The sequence below is a fragment of the Chenopodium album genome, chromosome 24 (genome assembly GCF_948465745.1).
Source record: "Chenopodium album chromosome 24, dcCheAlbu1.1, whole genome shotgun sequence".
Taxonomy (NCBI): domain Eukaryota; kingdom Viridiplantae; phylum Streptophyta; class Magnoliopsida; order Caryophyllales; family Amaranthaceae; genus Chenopodium; species Chenopodium album.
Window position 1 is genome coordinate 22,773,936 of NC_137857.1, and position 27,500 is coordinate 22,801,435.

Sequence of the window (27,500 nt, forward strand, 5' to 3'; positions counted from 1 at the left end):
TAGTTGGTTTCTAATTATCCCCAAAAATGGGTATTTAAACTAAGCTAAGAAAATAATAAAAGAAGGAAAATAAAATAAGTAAACTAGGAAAAGGAAAATAGAAATTAAGAAAGGAAAAATAAGTTAAGAAAAGAAATAAGAAACAGAGAAATAAAATAAAAAGGAAAAGGAAAAGAAAATAAATAAATAAAAGGAAAAGAAAATGAAAATAAATCCCACCCAAAACCAAAAGATCAGACCCCCTCAACTATCCCCTTCTTCCTCGATTAATTGGCTGCTCGTCCTCATTGAAGCTCATCACATCACCACCGTCCATCGACCATCATCAACGCCACTCATCTTCATCATCTATCATCAAGCATCAATCGAGGCCGTTGGATTTCATTAAAATTCACGTGAGAAGCTTGTGACACGGGTTCAAATTGAACCCAGAAAGCCGCGCCCTCTCTAGAGCCACCGCGTCCGCGGGACGACCTCGGGACAACCGCGGCTACTTACTGCCTGATTTGTGACATCGAGCCCGCGTCCGCTCCTCTCACACCCGCGTCCTCGGGGAATTTCAATTGAATTGGGGGAATGATTGATGTTTGCGTGGAGAAATAGGGAGGTTCGTGTTGATGGCGCTGCTACTTGGTTGTGGGTGGTTGTTGCGGCCCTGATGGGCTGAACTGGTGGGATTTTGGTGGTTGTTTGCGGAGCTGTGGTTGCTGCGGGATGTTGGTGGTTGTTTGCGGAGGTGGCTGCGATTGGAGTGCAGCAATTGGAGTGCAATTGTGTGCAGCAATTAGAGTGCTTTGTGTGGTGGATGGTGGGTGACTTGATGGCGGAAATAAAGGGGCAGCAGGGGCTGCGTGAGGTGGTTAATTGCGGGCAGCAGGGACTGCGTGAGGTGGCTGACTGGTGTTTGGTGGAAGCTGCGGTATTTGATTAGAGGTGTTTGGAGTGGAGGTGGAAGCTGGTGGTAGAGTTGTGGTGGCGGATTCGGTGTTGGCTGGTGGTGGAGTGTGCGTGAAAGGGGATTGAGCTTTAGTTGGGCAAAGCTGCTGTAACAGAGGTGAAGGGGCAGCAGGGGAGGCTCGGTGTGGTGAAGGATAAGAAATGGTGGGGTGAAGGGTAAAATGGCAGCAAGGGTGATGTGCAGAAGACTAGGAGGTAGCTACGCTTTATGAAAGTTGGCACTTGACTCTAACCCGAAAGTCGGACTTGCTTGACTTGAAACCGAAGGTCGAACTCACACCTACACACAATACGAGGAAAGGATCGGGACATAATAAAATAAAAATAAATAAAATAAAAATAAATAAAGTAAAATAGAATATAAAGGAAATAAAACTAAAACTACGAATTATGGACCAAAATGATGAAAAACACATAAATACTAAACAAAACTCAAAATGAGTTATTAAAATGGAAAACCAAATAAAACTAAGAAAAATATAGGAAAATAATGAAAGAAAATAGAGAAAAAGAACCTAAATCTTATTCTTTTGAGCGCCATAAATGACGCTCATCAAATTCCCCCAAGCTAAACTTTTGCTCGTCCTCGAGCAAAATAAAATCCAACCCAAGGAAAAATGATGAAATTATTCAAGCAAGGAAAGAAACAAGAAAAACTAGAGAAGATGGGAATATACACTAACTCACTTTCGTAGGAATCACGGTTAATTTTAGCAACTAAAGACAAGCCATTTAAACCCCTAGATCGCCCTAGAGGACGAGTGATGCTCTCGTAAGGGTATCCTAAGAGTTTACCCATAACTCTCATAATAATACAAACAAGGCAAATCATGAAAAAGAAAACAAAATACAAGAAAAGCAAACAAATGTTCATGAGAGGAATTTTGCAAATGCACAAGCACAAGAGGATGCAAATCTTTCTAAACAAGTAAGGGAGTGCACGCTATAAGATACCTAAGGTTGATTAAAACATAAATATGCTAAGCATAGGAACTAGTTATCACACTCCACTTTCATCCCAAACGGACTTACCGCGTTCCCCCTACTAATCTCATATCTCCCCTTAGTGAGCATCTCATAGATTCCGCGAAGGAACCGGAAAAAGATCAAATTTTTGGCTACTCGACATCTTGACTTCGCATCCCCTTTCCTTAGGCAATGACCCATGATTCCCTCCCCCGAATAGTGACTCAACTTTCTAGGTCGAAAGGTCTTTCCCCAAGGTTGTAACGTAAGGCATAAAGGGTGAAGGTAGGCTAAAATTTTTAAAATTTGGCGGTTTTCCTAAAAAGTGAAGCAAAAGGGTGATCAATCCTTAACAACACGATCAAGAAATCACCAAACAAAAGCAACACCCCCAAGCTTATTTGAAGCTATACTCACAAGAAATATATACAAAAAGCGTAAACGCTTCTCCCCCAAGCTTAAATGAAGCATTGTCCTCAATGCTTAGAAGGAGAAAAGAATACATCAAAATATTTTTGAATTTTTACTTTTTTCAATTTTTTTTCTTTTTTTTTACTTAAACTTGCAATGTCCTCGCCTTTTGCTAAATTCGGACGGCTTTTTCTATAATGCAATTTATTAGTCCATGCCTTTTATGATTAAGGACGGCTTTTACTCAAACACTTGCCATTATTCTCAAAGAAAACTTAACACAATCTTGCACTCATAAAAACCAAATTTCCAACTTATCCACCACAAACTCCATCATACATGATCAATTTGCTTCACAAAAAACCAAGAATAGAAAGAAAATGAAACAAAAGGCCAAAGAACTAAAGATGTGGCTTGAAAAAACGGAAATAGGCTCAAATGGTTGCAAGAAGGCATATGGAAACTCAAAAACAAATATAAAACAAACTAACCTAAAAATGAAAAATACCACCCCGAAAAAGGTGCCTTTGTCTTCCCTAGATAGCTCGGTCTCGGGTTTGAGAATAATACATTAAGCTTTATAGATTAGGCTTGCAAAGTCAAGGATCCATGCCGCTCATGCAAGAATATGATGAAAGCTTGAACAAATATAAATCTCACATGGTTGTAGCAAAAACTCACTAAGGTTGTCAAATCGAAGATAGGGAGCAACTACCAAACATGCCACAAACAAGTAGAATCCGGCTTCATGATCCCCCTAGTTCTAGACAACTACCTTAGCATGCTTTATCCTAGAATCAACCAAACGTAATCTCAAACCGTGCACACCACTACCATTTAGGAAGAAAAGCATTCAATTATACAAGTCCAAATGTTATTATGTCCAAAGCAAGAACAAAACAAAACACATTGCAAATTTGCCTTGATAAAAACAAAAATCTTTTTGGAGTTTTTCAAAATATAAGAAACATGGAAACGCATATACAAAGTTGCGTAGCATATATGAATCAACATCCCACCAAACATGATAGAATACCCTCCCCCAAGCTTGAATGAGACATTACACTCAAACATAAATCAAACAATTCAAGGGAGGGGAAAACAAGGAGATCAATCCAATCAAACCAACATATGTCGAACAAGTCATCATCCACTAGAGAAAGAGCAAGGAAGGATATTACCGGATATTAGGTGGGTGTAAATACCCGCAAATGACCCAATTTTCCCCTTTCAAGGCCAACAACCTCTAGTATCAAATTTGCCTTCCTTATGCTAGCAAAAAAAGGAGTCAACCTTCCTTGATTCTTGATCCATATTGAAGCACCAAAGTATATCAAGTCATGTACCTAGCAAAAGGCACACAAACATTTCCATGAGATAAAATCTATTCTAAAATAATAAATAAAATGAAAGCAATAAACCACGGGTTACATCCCGAGAAAAGTTTGCTTAAGGTCCAAGCTTGACCGCTCTAGAAAATAATAATTCAACGCACGCAAGAGCTTGTCAAATGCACTACTACACATTTCATAAGATAGAAGGTAGGAAAATGACGGGATAAGAACGTGCAACAAGATCGTTGCACGCAAGTGAGAAGGGAGGTGCCAAAAGAAAGAAGAAGAAGGATCAAAAGGAAAAACAAGAAAATAAGAAGAAGAAGAAGAAGAAGAAGGGGGAATAAAAGAATGGAAAGAAAAAGAAAAAGGCAAATTCTCCTCACTAAAATATTTTTGGGTAGCACCATCACCCTTTTCCTCAACAATAGACGAATGAGGGACATTAAGATCATCATAGACAAGGGAGTCCCCAATAGGCTTATCAACAAAGGAAGGGAGAAAAATAGGGAAATAGGGGATGTGGTCAAACCTTTGAGAAAAAGGGGTATGAGAAATAGGCAAAGGGTTCGCGACTCCCTCAACACAAGGTCTCACATTGCCAATGAGGGCATGAAAATCAATCATAGAGTCCTCAAATGAAGTCCTCTCACAATCGACATCTCCCTCAAGCTCAAACACTCCAAAGGAATCAACCTCATCCTTCTTTGCACCACAATAAACAACTTTTCCTTCCACAAACTCAAAACCCAAGTCCTCAAAACCGTGCATGAATGGATGCAAATATAACTCAAAATCATCTCTCTCCCATGAAGCATCATCAATGAACTCACTTAGAAGGCTATGGGTTTTCATTTGACTCTCAATAAACACATTGGACATAACCTCAAACAAGTCCAAACACTCATGGATAGCAGAGTCACATTCATACACTTGAGGCTCATCATAATCAACCAAGGAAGAGGAGTTTAGATTCACAAAATCATCATAATCATCATCACTCTCAACTCCCTTTCCTTCACTCCTATGCTCAACAATAGGATCCTCACACACTCTTGGTTGTTCAAAATGATCTTCATCATCCTCAACACACACACTAAATTGGGATTTTTCACAAATAAGCATCAAGGATGACAATTAGCCTTCTAACTCTTCTTTTCTTCTCTTTCCCTCCTCAAGACGCTCCTCATTCTTTTTCATTATCTCTAATTGACCTCTCATAGATTTAAGAATCATCTCCTTACTAGGCCCAAATTCATTATCAAGCTCAATGTGCCTAATTTGAGATTCAAATATATCAACAAGAGATTCAAAAGATGTAGAAGGTTGAGGTTCAACAAGAGGAGAAGAAATACAACCAAGATTGGAAGAATCAACATTAAGATCATGAGCATATACATCACATTGGGGAGTGGGGGCACAATCAAACACATGAGATTCATCATCAAGGGAACGAAGCACATCACAAGAAGGCATGGTAAATAATGAAGAATATTGAAACACACCATTAGCATCAACTTGAGCATGTACTTCATCATTATGAACAAAAGGGGAAATAGAGTTGAAATCATGTGTTCTAGGTTCACTAATGGGATCACGTGACAAATCATGGGAAATCATGCTAATATTAGAAGAATCAACACATTGCATATCAATACTAAGATCATGATTACCCCTATTATAAACATCCCTAGCAAACCAAACATAGAAATCCCAAGCATCATCAATTGACAATGCTCTAAATTCACCATTATACATGCATTCAACTTCTTCCCTAGTTTGCTCATTCAAACCAAAATAACAAATCTCACAAGCCTCCCAAATATTACAACAATTACAATAAAGAAATCCCTCTAGTCTATTAAAATATTCACAAAAAGGCTCATTGTCAAATTGAGGAAATGAGAGACATGCCATTTTTTTCCAATGCAAACAAAAAGAAATAAAAGAAAAGTATACACAAAGACCTAGACTCAAGCAATCAAAAACACTCAAACATAGACACCGTTCCCCGGCAACGGCGCCATTTTGACGTGGGAAAAACTATGTCGTTGAACTAATCCTCCCTACGGTCAAACAAATTTATAATCACTCAACTACCTAAATACAAGTATAGAGTTAAGTCAAGGGTCGAACCACTAGGAACGGTTATGTTCAAGTATTTCTAATTAACGCCTAAGCTAGGTCAAAGTCCAAGGTGAAAGTTAACGCTATTATACTTCCTAAATCAAGAACCAAACATTTGAAACGCTAGGGAATGGGGATCAACATGCATTCATGATAACCAAGGTAATTAGGGAGTCAAGCAATCCAAGCAATGCAAAGACAAATAGTAGGAGCAATTAGGGGCATTCAACTAATCATCCTCACACTCTCTAACATAGATTTCTCTAGTGCTAAACAATATGAAGAAACATAATCAAATACTCAACTAATTATGATCAAATCGATATCAAGTGGTCATGTCAATCAATTCAATCATGCAATCAATGCTAGTAATCATGGTTAGCTACTCCAATCAAACTTATGCAACATGCAAACCTCTATCAATCAATTTAATCACAATACAAGAACTACTCAAATTCCCAAATCAATCTCAATCCGTCAATCACACATGTTTACCCAAACCCTAGCAAGTAAACTACTCAAGAAACATGATCAAATCTACTATCAACTATAGAGAACAAAATACCAAGAACAATTACTCTAATCAAACATCAAATAACAAAATCAAACCAAACAAACATCAAATTAAACAAAGCAATTAAATGAGATAGAGTTAAGAAATGCTCATTGATAATAGAGAAAATCTCAAACACAATTGTCACACTTGCATCTTCAATATCTCAATCACCATTGAAATCTCTCACTTTCTCTCTCTAAAACTACTCCTAAAATAGCCTAATCTAGAGAGAGAAGCTCTCAACCTAAGAGAGAGAAAAACTAAGCTAAGCTAAAATAAGAAAAATAGAATAATAGTTGGTTTCTAATTATCCCCAAAAATGGGTATTTAAACTAAGCTAAGAAAATAATAAAAGAAGGAAAATAAAATAAGTAAACTAGGAAAAGGAAAATAGAAATTAAGAAAGGAAAAATAAGTTAAGAAAAGAAATAAGAAACAGAGAAATAAAATAAAAAGGAAAAGGAAAAGAAAATAAATAAATAAAAGGAAAAGAAAATGAAAATAAATCCCACCCAAAACCAAAAGATCAGACCCCCTCAACTATCCCCTTCTTCCTCGATTAATTGGCTGCTCGTCCTCATTGAAGCTCATCACATCACCACCGTCCATCGACCATCATCAACGCTACTCATCTTCATCATCTATCATCAAGCATCAATCGAGGCCGTTGGATTTCATTAAAATCACGTGAGAAGCTTGTGACACGGGTTCAAATTGAACCCAGAAAGCCGCGCCCTCTCTAGAGCCACCGCGTCCGCGGGACGACCTCGGGACAACCGCGGCTACTTACTGCCTGATTTGTGACATCGAGCCCGCGTCCGCTCCTCTCACACCCGCGTCCTCGGGGAATTTCAATTGAATTGGGGGAATGATTGATGTTTGCGTGGAGAAATAGGGAGGTTCGTGTTGATGGCGCTGCTACTTGGTTGTGGGTGGTTGTTGCGGCCCTGATGGGCTGAACTGGTGGGATTTTGGTGGTTGTTTGCGGAGCTGTGGTTGCTGCGGGATGTTGGTGGTTGTTTGCGGAGGTGGCTGCGATTGGAGTGCAGCAATTGGAGTGCAATTGTGTGCAGCAATTAGAGTGCTTTGTGTGGTGGATGGTGGGTGACTTGATGGCGGAAATAAAGGGGCAGCAGGGGCTGCGTGAGGTGGTTAATTGCGGGCAGCAGGGACTGCGTGAGGTGGCTGACTGGTGTTTGGTGGAAGCTGCGGTATTTGATTAGAGGTGTTTGGAGTGGAGGTGGAAGCTGGTGGTAGAGTTGTGGTGGCTCATGAAGATCCAACCACCTCTTCTCCCCCGCACTAGCTAAGTCAAAGTTTATCTTCTTGATGGCCCACAAGGCACGATGTTCAATTCAAGCTCTACCGGGAGACGGCAAGATTTGCCATAGGCAAGGCGATATGGAGTGGTAACAATAGGTGTCGTAAAAGCCGTCCTATAAGCCCAAAGAGCATCATCCAATTTGTCCGACCAATCCTTTCTATTGCGAGCAGCCGTGTTCTCAAGAATAAGCTTGATTTGACGATTTGAAACCTCAACTTGGCCACTCGTTTGAGGATGATAGGGAAGGCCAAATCGTTGATGCACACCATGTTTCCTCAACATCTTTTGAAAGACATTATGGACAAAATGGGAACCATTATCACTTATCACCGCTTTTGGGACACCAAACCTTGGGAAGATGATTTTCTTAAACAATTTCAATACAACCTTGTGATCATTTGTTGGAGAAGCAATATCGCCTCAACCCACTTAGAAACATAGTCCACCGCCACAAGGATATATTGATTCCTGTATGAAGAGTGGAATGGTCCCATGAAGTCAATTCCCCATACATTGAACACCTCCAATTCAAGAATAGGTTGTTGAGGCATCTCATTCCGCTTGGAAATGTTCCCAACTCTTTGACATCGGTCACATGACTTAACAAAGCCCCATGAGTCCTTGAAGAGATGTGGCCACCATAAACCGCTTAGAAGAACCTTGGTAGCGGTCTTGGAAACACCCATATGCCCACCACTAGGGTCTGAGTGGCACCTCCTTAAAACACTAGGCACCTCTACATTTGGAACACAACGCCTAAGTAAGCCATCAACCCCTCGTTTGTATAAGATGGGATCATCCAACAAGTAATGTCTTGCCTCCCTTTTGATTTTCTTCCTTTGGTTCTTTGAGAAAGAGGGTGGAAACTCCCCACATGCTAGAAAATTCACCAAGTCGGCATACCATGGGAGTTCCTTCACCTCTATGGCATATAAGAAGTCATCAAGCATTCTATCCTCAATTGGTGAACCATCATCATGAATTTGATCTCCCTCAAGGCGAGAAAGATGGTCCGCCACAACATTCTCCGCACCCTTCTTGTGCCTAATCTCAATCTCAAAAGTTTGCAATTCAAGCACCCATAGAATCAACCTAGGCTTGGACTCTTTCTCGGCAAAGAGATACTTGAGGGCTGTGTGATCCGTGAAAACTATGGTCTTGGAACCCAACAAGTAACGACGGAATTTCTCAAAAGAATGCACAATTGCTAAAAATTCCTTTTCCGTTGTTGTATACTTCTTTTGAGCCCCATTCAGTGTCTTGGACATATATTAAATCACATGAAGCTTCTTGTCTACACGTTGTCCCAAAACACCTCCAATCGCCCAATCACTCGCATCAGACATTAAATCAAAAGGAAGATCCCACCTTGGGGCTTGAACAATAGGAGTAGAGATTAGGGCCTTCTTCAATCTATCAAATGCCTTAAAGCATTTGTCATCAAAATTGAACTCAACATCCTTTTGAAAAAGGTCATTTAGGGGCTTGACAATAAGTAAAAAATCCTTGATGAACCTCCTATAGAAACCTGCATGACCAAGGAACGACCTCACTCCCTTGACATTCACCGGAGGTGGAAGTTTCTCAATCACTTCTATCTTTGCCTCATCCACCTCAATGCCTCTATTTGAAATCTTGTGCCCAAGCACTATACCTTCCTCCACCATGAAGTGGAATTTCTCCCAATTCAAAACAAGATTGACTTTCACACATCTTTCCAAACACTTCTCAAGGTTTACAAGGCACTCCTCAAATGAAACACCCCCCACTGAAAAGTCATCCATGAAGACCTCCATTTCCTCGTCCAACTTATCCCCGAAAATACTCATCATGCACCTTTGAAATGTAGCGGGTGCATTGCATAACTCAAAGGGCATTCTTCGATAGGCAAAGGTCCCATAAGGACATGTGAAGGTGGTCTTCCCTTGATCATCGGGGTGGACGGGCATTTGGAAGAATCCCTAATATCCATCGAGGAAACAATAAAACTTGTTCCTTGTTAGTCTTTCAAGCATTTGATCAATAAATGGAAGAGGGAAGTGATCCTTCTTGGTAGATGTGTTTAGACGTCTATAGTCTATACACATCCGCCAACCCGTGACCGTCCTAGTTGGAATGAGCTCACCCTTCTCATTCTCAACCACGGTCATGCCCCCCTTCTTTGGAATGACATGCACGGGGGAGACCCACCTTGAGCTAGAGATGGGGAATATGATTCCCGCATCCAATAGCTTGGTGATCTCTTTATTTACTACCTCTCCCATTTGGGAATGTAGTTTTCTTTTTCGTTCGATAGAAGGAAGGGCGCCTTCCTCAAGTGTTATGTGGTGTTGGCACAAGGCGGGGCTTTTACCTTTAAGATCATCAATTGTGTACCCCAAAGCACCTTGGTGCTTTCTCAAAACACCACATAACGCTTGAGCTTGGCTCACGCTTAAGGATGCACTAACTATCACGGGGTAAGTGGAATGAGGGCCCAAGAACTCATACCTAAGGTGTGATGGTAGAGGTTTGAGCTCTACCATAGGCACACCATTACCTTCCTTTGATGTGGCCGCTTGCAAAGCTTCTTGGCTTGAGATTTTCAAGCACATTTGCTCATCCACTTCCTCCATGCTTCCATTAACCAATTCCTCATAGAATGCCATTTCCTTGCATGGTGTACCTACTTTGTCCTTGTTCAACAAAACATTCTCAAGAGCATCGTTAGAGGTGAGCAAGTGCTCATGCATGGAAGACACAACATGATCAAGTGAATCAATCATCATGCAATTTTCTAAAGAAGAACATGGATACTTCATGCTTTCATTCAAATCAAATTCAATGACCTCATCTCCTACCTTAAGGGAAATCTTTGCACTCCTCACATTAATTATAGCACCCGAGGTAGCAAGGAAGGGTCTACCTAAAATGATTGGAATGGTAGCATATTCATCCATTTCAAGAACAACAAAATCCACCGGGAACACAAACTTCCCAACCCTCAACGGAACATCTTCTCCCTTACCTTTCGGAAACTTGATTGACCTATCGGCTAATTGCAAGGTAATGTTAGAAGGTAAGAGTTCCCCCAGTTCAAGTCTTTGATAAACCGAATATGGCATTAGTCTCACACTAGCTCCCAAGTCACATAAGGCATTATCAATTTGCATCTTGTTAATGGCACAAGGGATGGAGAAGTTTCCAAGGTCTTTCAACTTGGGTGGCATTTTGTTCATGATGATAGCACTACAATTTTCGGTCAAGTTGATAGTCTCCACAACCTCACAAGTTCTTTTCCCACTAAAAATGTCCTTGAGGAATTTGGCATAATTTGGCATTTGGTTGATCACATCGGTAAAAGGTAGAGAAAGATGAAGTTGTTTTAGCATATCAATGAATCTCCCAAATTGTTCATTTAATTTGTGTCTCATGAATTTTTGTGGGTAAGGGAGTTTGGGTTTCACAAATTCTTTCTCTACTCTCACCTCTCTAGGTGTCTCAACCACAACCTCATCCAATGATGCCCTATCCCCCTCATTCTCAACCAAGGCTTCCTTAGGAATCTCCTTATCTTCCCCCTTCCTAGGCAGTCTCTCCTCAAGAACCTTACCACTCCTTATAACAATAGCATTCACAGGTTTTCTTGGGATCAAGACCTTGGGAAGGTAAAGAAGAAGGGCTTGCATGATCTTTCAAAGCATTAGCAAGTTGAGAAATTTGGTTTTCAAGCATTTTATTGTGGGTCATCATTTCATTGAACTTTTTATCACTAACGGCTATGTATGTGTTCAACAACTTGGTTTGATTCTCAAATATTTCTTCCAAATTGGTCCTAGGTGAAGAAGGTTGTGAATAGGAATTTTCACCTTGAGTCTGTGGAACAAATCTGGGTGGGGGACCTCTTTGAGCAATATTTTGAAAATTGCCCCTCCCTTGATTGTTGCAAGTACCCCTATTTTGACTTTGACCATAACCTTGATTATGGTTACCACCACCTTGATTATGATTACCACTACCTTGGTTATGATTTCCATAACCTTGGTTATGATTTCCATAACCTTGGTTTTGATTACCATAATTTTGGTTTTGATTTATCCACTATAACCTTGGTTATTATAGCTACCACGAGAACCTTGGTTCCCTTGGTTTCTATAACCACCACCTTGGTTATAGTTGTCAAAATTGCCTTGGCTTTGGTAATTCCTATTCCATTGACCTCTTTGATTATCAAACCTTTAAACATTGTTATTTGACACATAATTCACATGCTCACTCTCATTGTTATCAAACTCATCAACACATTCATTAGGACAATTACTAGAGTCATGGTCATATGATCCACACGCATCACAAAACAAATAACCCATAGGCATATTATGTGAAGAGAGGGAGGGGGTTGAGAGTTAGAAAGAGTACCTCTCCCCTTAAATTGGGAGGGAAGATTCGAAGCTTGAGGAGAAGAAGAAGCGCTCTCCAACTTGGCTTTGATTGCGGTCACCTCCTTTCCCAAGTTTGTCATTTAGGAGGAAAGGTTGTTGATCGCATTTAGATGGTCCACCGAGTACAATGAAGACTGCTTGCTAGAAGAGTCCCTCTCCCCATCTTGCCAATCTCTATAGTACGTCACCACGTCCTCAATAATGTCCACCACTTCTTCTTTAGTCTTGTTCATGATAGGACCCCCGGCCCCCCCATCAAGGCATGACTTGCCTTGGGGACTTAAACCACCATAGAAGATTTGGACCACAGGGTATGTTGGGATTCCGTGGTGAGGGCACTCCCTTTGATACTCTTTATATCTTTCCCATGCTTCGTAAAGGCTTTCATTTGGCCTTTGCTTGAACCCTTGAATCAAAGCTCTTGCCTCCGCCGTCCTCTTTTGAGGGTAGAAGCGGGACAAGAAGGCCTTTGTAACATCATCCCATGTTCTCAAGGAGTTGGGCTTCACCTCTTTATCTAGCCACTCTAAAGATCTTCCTATGAGAGAGAAGGGGAACAACTTGAGGCGGATTAACTCTTGAGAAACTCCGTTGACTTTGATGGTGTTGCAATATTTCTCAAATTCTTTAAGATGGTTCAACGGGCTCTCATTCTTAGCTCCTCTATATTGCCTCCTCTCAATTAAGGTGATCATGGCCGGCCGAATTTCGAAATCATTTTCTTGTGTTGTAGGTGGAGCTATCCCGCTCTCAAACCTATATGCACTGGGTATTCCTTGCTCTTTCAAGGCCACTCTCGGATTTTCTCTCATGTCTTGCTCTTCTTCAATCCCTTCTTCACTTGAAAAACTATAACTCAAGGATCGATTAGCTATTCTTCTCCTTGAGAGAGTCCTTTCGATTTTCGGGTCAAAAGGCACAATGGATCGATCACGAGCTCTATGCATGCAAAACTCAAAGAAAATATTAGTAGCACGGCTACAAGTGTAGCCTAAAGAAACAAATCTTTTTGTATTTTTCAATTAAAATGAAGTAGACTCAACAACAAAAGCTAAGCAACAATAGCACTCCCCGGCAACGACGCCATTTTGACATGGGGAAAACTAGGTCGTTAAACTAATCCTCCCTACGGTCAAACAAATTTATAATCACTCAACTACCTAAATACAAGTATAAAGGTAAGTCAAGGGTTGAACCACTAGGAACGATTATGTTCAAGTATTTCTAATTATTGTGCCTAAGCTAGGTCGAAAACGAAGGTAAGAGAGAATACTAACAACTAACAAAACAAGTAACTAAGGAAATAAAACACTAGGAATAGGGATCAACAAGTAATCAATGTCAATTGCAACAACTTGGAAGAGTATGCCAATTAAAGGTTGTGAGGACTAATGAAAAGAGCAATCAATTGGAATCAAAGAGCTATCTTCGAATTGTTAAGCTAGGGTTCACTATGAATCACAAATCAAGAGAATCACAATCAAAGCCAATCGACAAATGCAATCCCTAAATCAATTGTTCATGTCATTAGCAATTACAATGCAATCTAGCATAATTCTCAAGGCCTAATTGAATTACACACATGCAAACCTTCATTAATCACTTTAATCTCAACAATTAATCAACACAATTTTAAAATTAATCACAATTAATCCATCATACAAGTTTCACCCAATTCCTAGCCAACAACTGCTCAAACAATATCATCAAATTAACTATCAACTATAGAGAACAAGAATCAACAAAATATCAAGAACAATTACTCTAATCAAACATCAAATATCAAAATCAAACCGAACAAACATCAAATTAAACAAAGTAATTGAATGAGATAGATTTTAGAAATGCTCATTGATAATAGAGAAGATCTCCAACACAATTGTCACCATTGAATCTTCAATCTCTCAATCACCATTGAAATTCTTCACTTTCTCTCTCTAAAACTACTCCTAAACTACCTTAATCTAGAGAGAGAAAAAACTATTCTAAAACTAAAGAATTACATGAATGAAGAATAAAGGAAACCAAAAACTATATAAAAAAAAGGAGAAAAGAAGTTTAAAATCGTAAAAGACCCAGAAACCCGCGCCCGCGGAGGAGAACATAACAGCCCGAGGCCGCACCCGCGCCCAAAACCCGCGCCCGCAAGGTCAATGCCCGCGCCCGCGGGGAAACCTCGGGACAACCGCGGGTGCTTACTGCCCAAATTTGGCGGATTTGAAGCTGCAGCAACCCCGCGCCCGCGGCAGAATTTCAGGGCTAACTTTGGAAGGTTGTAACTCTCAATCTATGAATTGTATGAAGGCTTGCGACCTATCATTGGAAAGCTCTTCAAGTCTAGTTTCCAACCCAACTTGAATCACATCAATCCGATCTGTAGAACTTGAGATATGGCTGAAACAATGCACAAAGATCCTATTTGATACTTTGCAATCCTTCGTTTTCCTTTGTTTCAAACTCAAATTCAATTCCGAAAAGTGCATATTGATGCTAGTGGGTGCTATTTTCAATTTCAATGCATATAGCCCGCAACGGACCTTCAAAACAACACAAAGAAACGGAGAAGCGAGGGAAATAGCTGAGAAATGAAGAAAATGATAAGAAACCATTAAAAGCATGCATTTCTCTAAACTAACACAAAATCACGCAAATCGAGCATTGTTCTCTAAAAACACGACATAAACGACTGAAAACGAGCATAGAAATATAAAGAAAACATAGTCTAAAGGTGTCATAAATGGCACGAATCAAATTCCCCCAAGCTAAACTTTTGCTCGTCCTCGAGCAAAACAAAATCCAACCCAAGGGAAAAATGATGACATTATTCAAGCAAAGAAAGAAACAAGAAAACTAGAGAAGATGGGAATATACACTAACTCACTTTCGTAGGAATCACGGTCAATTTTAGCAACTAAAGACATAAAAGAGCATCAACTAGCAATTTCATTAATCAAACATGCTTCCCCCTTTCCCTAGCAACTAATATACTCACTAATCATGGTGAAATTCAAGAACAAATAACTAGAAATTGCATTGATCATCATTCTATATCAAAATCTAAGAGAAATCAAAATATTCAACAATATCAAACTCAAATCCAAAGAAAAACAAGCAACAAGCATAAATCAAATAGCAAGTAAGTAAAAGATGAAAGAAGGAAGAGATTCTCACTAATATTGATGATTGAAAATGAAGAAATCCAAACTTGATTGAGCAAATGTTGAGTTACAAATCCAAAACCAAGAACTTCTCTCTAACTTCTCTCTAAATTCTCTCTCTAAAACTAAGCTAATGAAATATTATCAAAAAGTTGGTTTCAAAAAGGAAATACAATTCTATTTATAAGCAAGAAGAAATCGGCCAATCCCGCGCCCTCTCCCGAGAAACCCGCGCCCGCGGAGAAATGGGTACGGAACACTCCGCGGGCTGTCTGGGCAAATCTCGTGCCCGCAGCAATGAATACCCGCGCCCGCTCCTGATGAACCCGCGCCCGTGGCAAGTCCCCTGTTCCCAAAGCTTGATCAGGGGGCCGCGGTCTCTCTGAAATGAAGAGGCCTCTCCAGATTTCCCGCGCCCACGGAGAGCCCGCGGGGCAACCGCGGGTAGTTCCTGCCAAAATCTGGCAGTTTTGTGCATCTTGAGCCCGCGCCCGTGGCTTGCTGACCCGCGCCCTTGGCCTGCTAGTGATACATTGGAGACCTCTCCGAGGCCTCTCCAAGCCCTCACTAGCCAAATGCTTCTTCCTTGCTTAATCATTTAGGTCCCAACTTGATTCCTTTGCAAAGGCGATTCTCCAAGTACCTACACAAGCAAACAAAGAAAGGAAATAAAAGGGAAAAAGAGCCAAATAAAAGGAAAACACGAGAAAAACACGAGAATCATAAAGAAAAGAGGAAAAAGAGAAACTAAAGGAAAAAGGACCAAAAATAAGAGAAGAAAGCATAAAAAAGGGAAAGAAATAACCCTAAAAGACTACCCTATGAGTGTCATAAATGACGCTCATCAGAGCCTTCAGTTCTTCAATTGGTACCACCTTAGGAGCAAACCTAGCAAGGGCTATAAACTTATTGTAATACTCAGAGATTGTCATCTGCCCCATTTCCAGGTTTATGAACTTCTGAGCTTTTTGTTTCTTTAGGAAAGGAGGGTAAAATTTGTCTCTCAAAGCGGTTTTAAACACTTCCCACCCAAAGTTAGGCTTGGCTTTCACTAGCTCAGAGTTATCTCTCCACCATATGTCAACTTCGTCCTTAAGGTACATGGCTGCCTGATACACCTTCAGATTATCAGGGCAGTTCAGTGTAGGAGATTATAGGTACTGAATGCGGAAATAAAATGAATCATATTCACATAGCACCAAAACAAGGATCTCATGCATAACACATAAAGAAGTAAGAATTATACCTTTGAAGCGTGATTCCACGGTGATCGAGCAAGAACAATGGGGAGATAAAGAACCTCAAACGTGATTCCTCTACTTGGTCCACGGGCACAGATTAAGACCTCCACTAATGCTAGTTAGTCGCGAAAGAACCCTTCTATCGACCTTCTACGGAGATGAACGAACGATCAACTAGCCAAGAACCACCGCGCAAAACCAAGTGGGCCACTAGGGGTGGCCGGCCATGGGTGAGAGGGGAAAGTGAGGGGCGTGCGTGTGAGAGAGATAGGGTGAGGGCCTTTTTTTATGTTGGTTGCTTAGATTCACAATTCACTGTATGTTAATTGTGATTTAATCATCAACCCTAGGCATGACTATTATTTATAGATCATATCTCTAAATAATAGGCCAAGTCCAAATCCAAGCCCAATTCCTAATCCCACTCAAACTACACTTAGCCCAATTATACTTATTGATGTGTGTCATAAATGGCACACATTTGATGAGCATTTAGGTCCTTTTTGTCCTCTTTTCATTGCTTTCTTGCTCAATAAATGCTCGATTTTATGCTTTCTCTCTCTTTTCTACCTTTCTATGGTTTTATAGTATTTTCTCCTTTATTTCTTTTATTTTCGTTATTTTAGTTGTTTCTCTTTATTTTAGATTTTATAGATTTAGTTCTATTTTATTTTAGTTTATTTGATTTTATTTTCATTTCCTTTACTTTATTTTATTTTCGTTTTATTATATTTTCTTTCTTTTATTATTTTCATTTTCATTTTATTTCTTTTAATTTTATTTGTTGGTTTTAGTTTTATTTTACTTTATTTTATTTCTCGGTTTTATGTGTGTTTTGTAGGTGTTTTGTTCCAAGTCCAAGTTGAGGTGCTCGCAAGAGTAGCTACTGCATACTTATGTCTTCATCACCATCATGGTGATGATGGTGATGGTGAACTCAGCAGGCAGGAACTCTTTCCTTACTTCCCCTGTTCCCCGACTTCACGCAACAACTCCAAGTGCAGCCACGCAACACAAACAGCAGCAACAGCCACCAATTGCAGCAGCATTAATTCCCGCAACCCGCAACTAATTCCAGCCATCCTTATTTCCCCCAATCCACCACCGTAGCTCCTCCTTATTTCTTCACCAACAGCAATTAACCAGCCCCAATTAACACCACCATTTCCACCACGCAAACATCAACCAACAGCCACCAATTCCACCTTCTACCTCACGCAACAACAATTGCAGCAACATCAAGTCAGGCCTCCATTTGCGCCACCTGCTACCTCCATTTGCGCCTCCAATCCAGCCACCTTCTCCCTTGCTCCAGCCGTTTGAACCACCGCAGCAGCAAGCTTCCACACCTCAACAGGTGCGACCGCACTTACCTTCTTTGCGGTCGCACGTACGTGGGTTTGAAGATGCGAAGCAGGGGATGATTTCCCATGAGTCTTAGAGCAGCATTTCGTAGCCCCTGACTTCTATTTTTGGGGATTTTTGCTTTATTTTATTCCCATTTTATTTTCTATTTTCCTTTTACTTTCTTTTTGTTTTGTTATTTATTTTATTTTCTTTTCCTTTTCTTTTATTTTCTTTTCTCTTTTATTTTCTTTTACTCCTTGTATTTATAAATACCCATTTTTGGGTAGAGAGAGAAACAAGTAGATAATTAGATCATATTCTTAGCTTAGTTGAGAACTTCTCTCTCTAGATTTAGGGGTTAGTTTTAGGAGTAGATTTTAGAGAGAGAAAGTGAAGAATTTCAATGGTGATTGAGAGATTGAAGATCCAATGGTGACAATTGTATTGGAGATCTACTCTAATATCAAAGAGCATTTCTAAACTCTATCTCATTTATTGCTTTGTTTAATATTCATTGTTTGGATTGTTGATTTTGATTAGAATTTGATGATTTGATGATTGATTTTGGATATTCATGTTTGTATTGGTAGAATTGATGATAATGTTTGAGTAGTTGTTTGGTTAGGGATTTGGTGAAGCTTTGATGTAATGAATTGATGTAAATTGGGGATAATTGATGGAGTTGATGATGTGATTCAACTTGGTTGATTGATCATGTGCATGTGTGTGATTAATTAGAGAGTAGCTAACTTTGATTATTGCACTAGATTGCATTGTAAGTTCACATTGATACGGACCATTGATTTGTGGCTTGCATTTACACGATTGAGGTGCCTTGTGATGTTTCCTAGCTAGAGTTTATCGTAGTTGACGCTAGTTAGACCTCTAGGAGAATAGCTTGACATGCTCTTTTGGTTGCATGATTGATTTTCCCTCACATTGCTTGACTTAGTCGACTTTCCATTCCAATTTGCATTGTTCATTGCTATTATAAGTGAATCCTAATCCCTAGCTCTTATATTTGTTTGGTTTCTTCGTTTTAGTAGCTGTTAGAGTCACCTTTTATCTCTTGTCTTCGACCTAGCTTAGGCATAAAATTGGAAGCACTTAGGCATTACCGTTCCTTTGGGTTCGACCCTTGACTTACCTCTATACTTGTATTTAGGTTTGTTGAGTGTATATAAATTTTGTTTGGCTTAGGGAAGATTAGCCCAACGACCTAGTTTTCCCTACGTCACTTATGACTAATTAATTGCTCATGAGGCCCATTAATGGGCCTCTAACTTGCTTAACCCATTACCCTTGTGTGTGACCAATATAGGATCCATTCTAAAGGACTTTGGGCTATTTGACTAACCCAAAGATCATTTCTCATAGTCTAGCAACAGAGGATGACGCCCCAATAGAATGAACTTATTATCTCCATAATAGTGATCCTTGATATATCTAGTAATTGCACTTATCGAAGACACAATTCCTTCAATCTCCCACTTGTTTGAGACAAGTGCGCAATATCCAAATTCCTTAAGTCATTTTGTGTCGATTTGATAATATGATTGCATCTTATGTAATCAATATTAATCTACAAATCATTTCTTGAAATCAGAGTTAGAATTACAAAACAAATGATTACTATGTAACACATTTGAGCATGGCTATGCATTTTCTGAATTCTCCCTCTTCAAGAGGCCAAAACATGACACACTCCTAAATAGGAAGACTCTATCCAATCTTGTGGCAACCAAAGCTCCCACTCAACTTCTGAAATAACTAGGAAACACCCTTTATAATCTCCAGTTACGGGAAGACGTTTGAATGTACCACAGTTATATCATCCATTGAATGAGACCAATGTTCCACTCATGTCAAAGGAATCCACTAATATATCCGGAAGCTCTATACTTGAACTTCAAAGTTGGTCTATAGTTCGATCATGCATCATTTATGCATATCCATGTGATTGACCGAGCATCACTATGCTCCTATAGCCCATGAAACTGCGCTATCCAATCAATCTTAACATGCTAGTCAAGTTTAAGAAATCATTTATATCCACTTTAATGATTCCGAACTAGGAACTTAATAATATATGAATTTTGTTCACCTGTGGGGTTTCATTCAAAAGGTCATTAACCTAGTGAGCCCATCAATTCATAATTATTTTGGACATTTTATTTAATATTGAAACCACAATTAAATAAGAGAAAAGATAATTTCTGATTAAACATAATTCTGCAAATGAATGTATTACATATGTAATTTATTTTCTCAAAACAAATAACAACTTCTAATTACACCATTCGCTTCAATCCAGTTGCACTAGTATGCTTCTCATGCTTAGGCATTGGAAGGGGTTTAGTAAGCGGATCAGCGATGTTCTCATCCGTGTGAATTTTGCTCATCTTGACATCTCCTCTGTCAACGATCTCTCGAATGAGGTGAAACTTCCTCTCAACATGTTTGGATTTGAAGTGTGACCTAGCGTCCTTCGATTGAGCAATGGCTCCATTATTGTCACAGTATACCTCGATTCCCTTTTGAGCACTTGGTATGATATCCAGCTCAGTTAGGAACTTCTTTATCCAAACAGCTTCCTTAGCTGCTTCAACAGCAGCCAAATACTCTGATTCTGTCGTAGAGTCTGCGACAGTGCTTTGCTTCGAACTCTTCCAGCTCACTGCTCCTCCATTCAGACAGAAAATGTATCCAGATTGAGATCTGAAGTCATCCCTGTCTGTTTGGAAACTCGCATCCGTATAACCTTTGACAACCAACTCATCTTCGCCACCATATACTAGAAACATTCCTTTCGTCCTTCTCAAGTACTTAAGGATGTTCTTGGCAGCTGTCCAGTGTGCTTCACCTGGATTTGCTTGAAACCTGCTGCACATGCTTAGAGCATATGCAACATCCGGCCTTGTACAAATCATGGCATACATAATCGATCCTATTTCAGAAGCATAAGGAATGATAGCCATACGTCTCATCTCATCTGGCATAACCGGGCATTGAGATTTACTGAGCGTAATGCCATGGGACATGGGGAGAAAACCTCTCTTGGAGTTTGTCATCTCAAAACTGTCAAGAACCTTATCAATATAAGTCTCTTGACTTAGTCCAATCATCCTTCGAGACCTGTCTCTATGGATCTTGATTCCCAAAATGTACTCGGTTTCACCTAAGTCTTTCATGGAAAAACAACTCTTCAACCATTCCTTGACTGACTCAAGCATTGGTATGTCATTTCCCATGAGAAGTATGTCATCCACATACAAGACTAAGAAAACCACGCTGCTCCCACTAGACTTCTTGTACACACAAGGTTCCTCTTCGCTCTTGACAAAATCAAACCTTTTGATTGCTTCATCAAAACGAAGATTCCAACTCCTAGATGCCTGCTTCAATCCATAAATGGATTTCTCAAGCTTGCATACCTTTCTAGGATTTTCTGGATCTTCAAAACCCTCAGGTTGTGTCATGTACACTTCCTCCGTCAAGAACCCATTCAAGAAGGCGGTTTTGACATCCATCTGCCAAATTTCGTAATCGAAAAATGCGGCAATCGCTAGAAGAATCCAAATGGACTTAAGCATTGCTACTGGGGAAAAAGTTTCATCATAGTTAATACCATGAATCTGTATGTACCCGTTTGCAACAGGTCTTGCTTTATGGATGTAGGCATTTCCATCCTTGTCTATTTTAATCTTGTAGACCCATTTGCAACCAATGGGTTTTACCCCATTAGGCAAGTCTACTAGGGTCCACACTTTATTTTCAGACATCGACTCCATTTCGGATTTCATGGCCTCAAGCCATTTATCTGAGTTGGGGCTCACCAAAGCTTGCTTGTAGGTTGTGGGTTCCTCATTCTCCAATAAGAAGATTTCAGAATCCTCAGTTAACCAGACCTCGACAAACTGTTTGTTTCTGATTCTGGTAGACCTACCTGGGGTAGGAGCAACAGTAGAAATTTTCTCTCCAACTCCTTGAACATTTTCGCATGAATTAGATTCAAGTGGGACGATAGGAGTCTCGCTAGTGGAATTAGCTTGCTCCGACGCATGATTAATTGTTTCATGCGCATTCGCCTCTGACGTGGTGCTATCCACATCCATTTGTTGCTCGTCTCGAATTTCTTCGAGAACCACTTTACTCCCACTTGGCTTTCTAGATAGAAATTCCTTCTCTAGAAAGACACCATCGTGAGCAACAAACACTTTGTTATCTTGGCGATTGTAGAAGTAATACCCTTTTGTTTCTTTGGGATAGCCCACAAAGAAACACTTGTCTGATTTAGGGCTTAGTTTATCGCCTTGTAAACGTTTTACATAGGCTTCACATCAACAAATCTTGAGAAAAGACAACTTTGGAGCTCTTCCATTCCACATCTCATATGGAGTCTTTTCTACAGCTTTGGATGGGCTTCTGTTTAGTATTCTTGCAGCTGCTCCTAATGCATATCCCCAAAAATATATGTGAAGATCAGTAAAGCTCATCATGGACCTAACCATATCTAGTAGAGTCCTATTTCTCCTTTCTGACACTCCATTTAATTGAGGTGTCCCTGGAGGGGTTAATTGTGAAAGTATTCCACAATTAATCAGATGTTCATCAAATTCTTGGGTTAAATATTCGCCACCACGATCAGATCGTAATGCCTTAATTGTTTTCCCAAGCTGGTTTTGTACTTCATTCTAGAATTCTTTGAACTTTTCAAAGGCTTCCGACTTTTTCTTCATTAAGTAAATGTAACCATATCTACTTAAATCATCAGTAAAAGTAATGAAGTAACTAAACCCACCCCTAGCTTTTGAACTCATTGGTCCACACTCATCTGTATGTATGAGTCCCAAAAGGTCACTAGCTCTTTCACCTATACCCGTAAAGGGTGACTTAGTCATTTTCCCAAGCAAGCATGACTCACAGTTTTCAAATGATTCATAATCAAAAGAAGAAAGGAGTCCATCCTTATGTAATTTCTGGACGCGCTTTAGGTTAATATGTCCAAGCCTACAATGCCATAGGTAAGTTGGGTTTGAACCATCTGTTTTCTGCTTTTTATGATCTATGTTGTAGACATGAGTTGCATATTCTAAAACATACAAGCCATTAATTAACTAAGCATTAGCATATAACATACTTTCTTTCGAAATAAAACAACGTTTATCTCTTATTTCAAATGAAAAACCTTCAGTATCTAAAACTGGAACTGAAATAATGTTTTTAGTAATGCTAGGTACGAAATAACAGCTATTAAGTACTAAAATAAGTCCAGAAGGAAGTCTTAAATGATAACTCCCAATAGCAAGTGCAACAACTTTTGCTCCATTTCCTACTCGAAGTGTTACTTCTCCTGGATCTAGCTTCCTACTTCCTTTCAAGCCCTGCACGTCATTGACGATATGAGCACCACAACCGGTATCGAATACCCAAGTGGAAGATGAAGTAAGATTAATCTCTACAACAAAAACATCAAGTAACTCCTTAACTTCTGTTTTCACTGGTGTGTAATGGGGACACCCTGGTGTATGGGCTTGCCATCCACCACAAAAGAAGCACTGGCAATCTCTCCTTATCAGGTACTCCTCAGCATGGTTAAGATGTTGATCAAATTTGCTGATGACCCCTCATCATTATGAGAAAGTCTTACAATGTCAAAACCAGCATGGAGCGAGAACAAGATAATGTCACGCGCGGAATCATCATCGATCGGTTTCCCAAGGATATCCATTTGATTGATCATATCAACCAATTCATTGACATGGTTCCTCACTGACTGACCAGGTAAGAGTTTCTTTGCCATTATCTTACCATGAATCCTGTAAGTCTCATACCTTAAACTGTCAGCCCAGGAATAGTAAATCTGAGGGATCGAGTTACCAATCTCTCTTACATTTGGATCGTTGACACCTCCACTACCCAATGCCCCCATGCCACCTCTACAGATTGCACGAAGACATTGATACAAGTTGGTCACCTCATACCGTCTGAACCTATTATACCAACAGTTTGGAATAGATTCCAGTATTAGGTACTTGACCTTTTGTGCATCCAAAACTAATTTTGCATGCATTTCAGGGTCCTGACCAAGAGCACACTTGTTCTCAATGGGTGCATACAGACGAGCTTCAAGCTTGTTGCTTGTGAGAGCATTTCTCAATTCGCCCTCCCATTGCCTGTAGTTTCTGAGATTTAGCCTTAAATTGAGTTTCAATGGTAAATTTGTGTTGTCATATAAGTTATTCATCTACAAACAAAAACAAAACGAGGCAAAATTCAATAATTATGTTTAACAAATTTAAAGTACCACAAACAATATTAGTAATTATTGGTAACTTTAAAGCACTTTATTCAATTTTAAATGATCCCTATTGAATAAAATGATTCCAAGATCCTTTATTTGTGCAATAATTAACCGGACTGAGGCCCTGCCATCAACCATTACATTTTCAAGGTGAGTAAACTCTTTAATGATTACAACTCTTGTAATTCTTGGTTGAATAATTAACCATCACATGTTTAATTATTACCCTTAGCTTCAAGGTTCTAAACTGATCTTTAGGTAACCTTGTTGAATATAACCAATTAAAAGTGTAGAACGTGATCTACCCCCACTTCCCCAAGATATATTATGACGCTCTGTTGAGGCCGACCCATCACAAACGATCAAGGTTTTCGTCGGGTTTTTAATTGGAAAAGCTGTATCAATATTACTGGGATCTAGATTTATTATGTTATGATTATATAGTGAACTCTAGCGCATCATCAAGCAACATAAATAAACCTAAACATGCATAATCTACTAATGCAATAAAACATGACATAGTATGGCCCCTTAATCCTTAGAAAACTAATAAAGCAAAATGCTCCCACTTGAACCTTCATGGATATCATCCATCTTGCTCCATTGGGCCTTCACTTCATTGGCTTTTGGATCAACTGCAACCTGTAATTTTATTCTACTCTATCTACTACTTAAATAAAATAAAATAAATTACAAAAATACTTAACGGTACGCAGACCGTATTTAGATTACAAAAATACTTCACGATGCGCAGATCGTATTTAGAATCTATGGGCAATACTAGTCTATATATATAGCAATAAACAATATCATATATTATAAAGTGCCATATAATAAATCACTCATCATGCTTTCCTAAACTATAATATCAAATGATCATAATAAAGGAAACATGGCTATAAATATCTCATATTTTAATTAATTAATTACTGTAATTAGATAATATCATATATTATTCATGACCAACCATAAAATATCATATATTTTAATTTAGGTATGAGATAGAATCAAATCTTATTTGAATTATGGAAGATAAATCATATTTATTTTCCATGATTATCCTAATTAATTTAGGAAATTCTATCCTAATTACTAACCAATCACATATTTTAAATCAATTATTATTATCCATAAATAATCATGGGATAATAACATTATTTAATCAATCATTATCCAAATAGAATCTTTTACTCCATAATTATCCAAACTTAACAAAAATAACAACTTTAATTTTGTTAATTATCTTTTCAAAATTTAAACTTATCCTTTTTTAAAAAATTGAAATCTGATTTTATTTAAAATAAAATAAAATAAAAATAAAAATAAAAAATTTTGAAAAAGTTGCGTCAGCCACCGTGGTGTGGCCAGCCGAAGCCAGCCACGGTGGCCGCACACCTTGCGGTGTGCGCTGCCCCTGCAGTGATGCAGGAACAGCAGCAGCAGCAGCAGCACACGCAACGGGGTGGTGCACTGCTGCGCTGCCCCTTTTGCTGCCTGATCCCAGCCCCACTCCTCCCTCCTGGACCACCAGCAGCAGCACCGCCGTGGCAGCGCCACCCAGCCGCGGTGGTTGCTGCTGTAATTTCACCTTTTTCCTTTTATTTTTTTTATTATTTTAATTAATTAAAACAAAACAGATTTTGTAAAAATAAATTAAACTTTATGTGGTCCAATTAATTCCAAAACTAAATCATATTCAATTTTGAAATTAGGGTTCTTGATGAAATTAATCCCCAATTTAATTTAACACTTAAATTAAATAATTTGATCATGAAAAATTCATAATTTTAACATGTAATCAAATAGATTAAATTCCTTAAACATATTACCATCGAAATAAATTAAACACAAAATTTCACAAATTAGGGTTTAAAATTTCGAAATTTTCGAAATTAGGGTTTAGGGGTTCGAATTTTTCGATTATTTTGGGGCAAAATTCGGATCAAAATATGGCTAATATGGAGAAAATTAAACACCTTTAATGATTCTATATTGTTAAATCACATTTAAAATAACAATTGACCCATAATTAAATATTCTCCCTCCTAATTGAATTAAAATTGTGGATTATCAAAGAATTATTACTCAATATATGTAAATGCAAGAGGCTAACTGATACCACTGTAGGAGATTATAGGTACTAAATGCGGAAATAACATGAATCATATTCACATAGCACCAAAACAAGGATTTCATGCATAACACATAAAGAAGTAAGAATTATACCTTTGAAGCGTGATTCCACGGTGATCGAGCAAGAACAATGAGGAGATAAAGAACCTCAAACGTGATTCCTCTACTTGGTCCACGGGCACAGATTAAGACCTCCACTAATGCTAGTTAGTCACGAAAGAACCCTTCTATCGACCTTCTACGGAGATGAACGAACGATCAACTAGCCAAGAACCACCGCGCAAAACCACGTGGGCCACTAGGGGTGGCCGGCCGTGGGTGAGAGGGGAGAGTGAGGGGCGTGCGTGTGAGAGAGAGAGGGTGAGGGCCTTTTTGGATGTTGGTTGATTAGATTCACAATTCACTGTATGTTAATTGTGACTTAATCATCAACCCTAGGCTTGACTATTATTTATAGATCATATCTCTAAATAATAGTCCAAATCCAAGCCCAATTCCTAATCCCACTCAAACTACACTTAGCCCAATTATACTTATGACTAATTAATTGCTCATGAGGCCCATTAATGGGCCTCTAACTTGCTTAACCCATTACCCTTGTGTGTGACCAATATAGGATCCATTCTAAAGGGCTTTGGGCTATTTGACTAGCCCAAAGATCATCTCTCATAGTCTACCAACAGAGGATGACGCCCCAATAGAATGAACTTATTATCTCCATAATAGTGATCCTTGATATATCTAGTAATTGCACTTATCGAAGACACAATTCCTTCATTCAGTGCCACGAACAATTTGTCAAACTCGCGTATCCAGTTCTCTAAGAAGGTGGGGTCAGCACCTCCCTTGAACACTGGGGGCCTTACTTGTGCTAGCTTCTTGAACATCTCTGCCTGGGGGTCGAGCTGATCTCCTCGGTTTTGGTTCAGATTTTCGGCCAACATTCGGATGGCCTCGGTAAGGGCGGCGTTATTGGCCATGGTAGTTCTACACCTGAAAATATATGGACATCATACTATAGTTCAAATACCATTCGCATATATTCACAGAATCACCATAATACATATCACATATATTGGTTCAAAAGGGAACCTTGCTTTGCACCCCTTTGTTCCAAGTAGAATCATACAAATATAAACACAATTCACACGCAAAATAAAATAAAGTTAAGAAAATAATCCCCATCCCACGTCACTCTTACTAACTTAATCATAACCAAAG

At 39.2% G+C, this 27,500-nt stretch overlaps 1 protein-coding gene across 1 annotated transcript in view; it reads right to left on the minus strand.

Moving 5' to 3' along the window:
- Nucleotides 1-27,259, minus strand: part of LOC145610661 (cationic amino acid transporter 1-like) — a 65,070-nt gene extending 37,811 nt beyond the window's left edge. The window contains exons 1-2 of the mRNA XM_081665964.1: nucleotides 27,047-27,259; nucleotides 16,130-16,372 (exon numbers count right to left, since the gene is read on the minus strand). Coding sequence (XP_081522090.1) covers nucleotides 16,130-16,372; nucleotides 27,047-27,259 — 456 coding nt within the window. The remainder of the gene's footprint in view (nucleotides 1-16,129; nucleotides 16,373-27,046) is intronic.
- Between the last annotated feature and the right edge of the window lie 241 nt (nucleotides 27,260-27,500).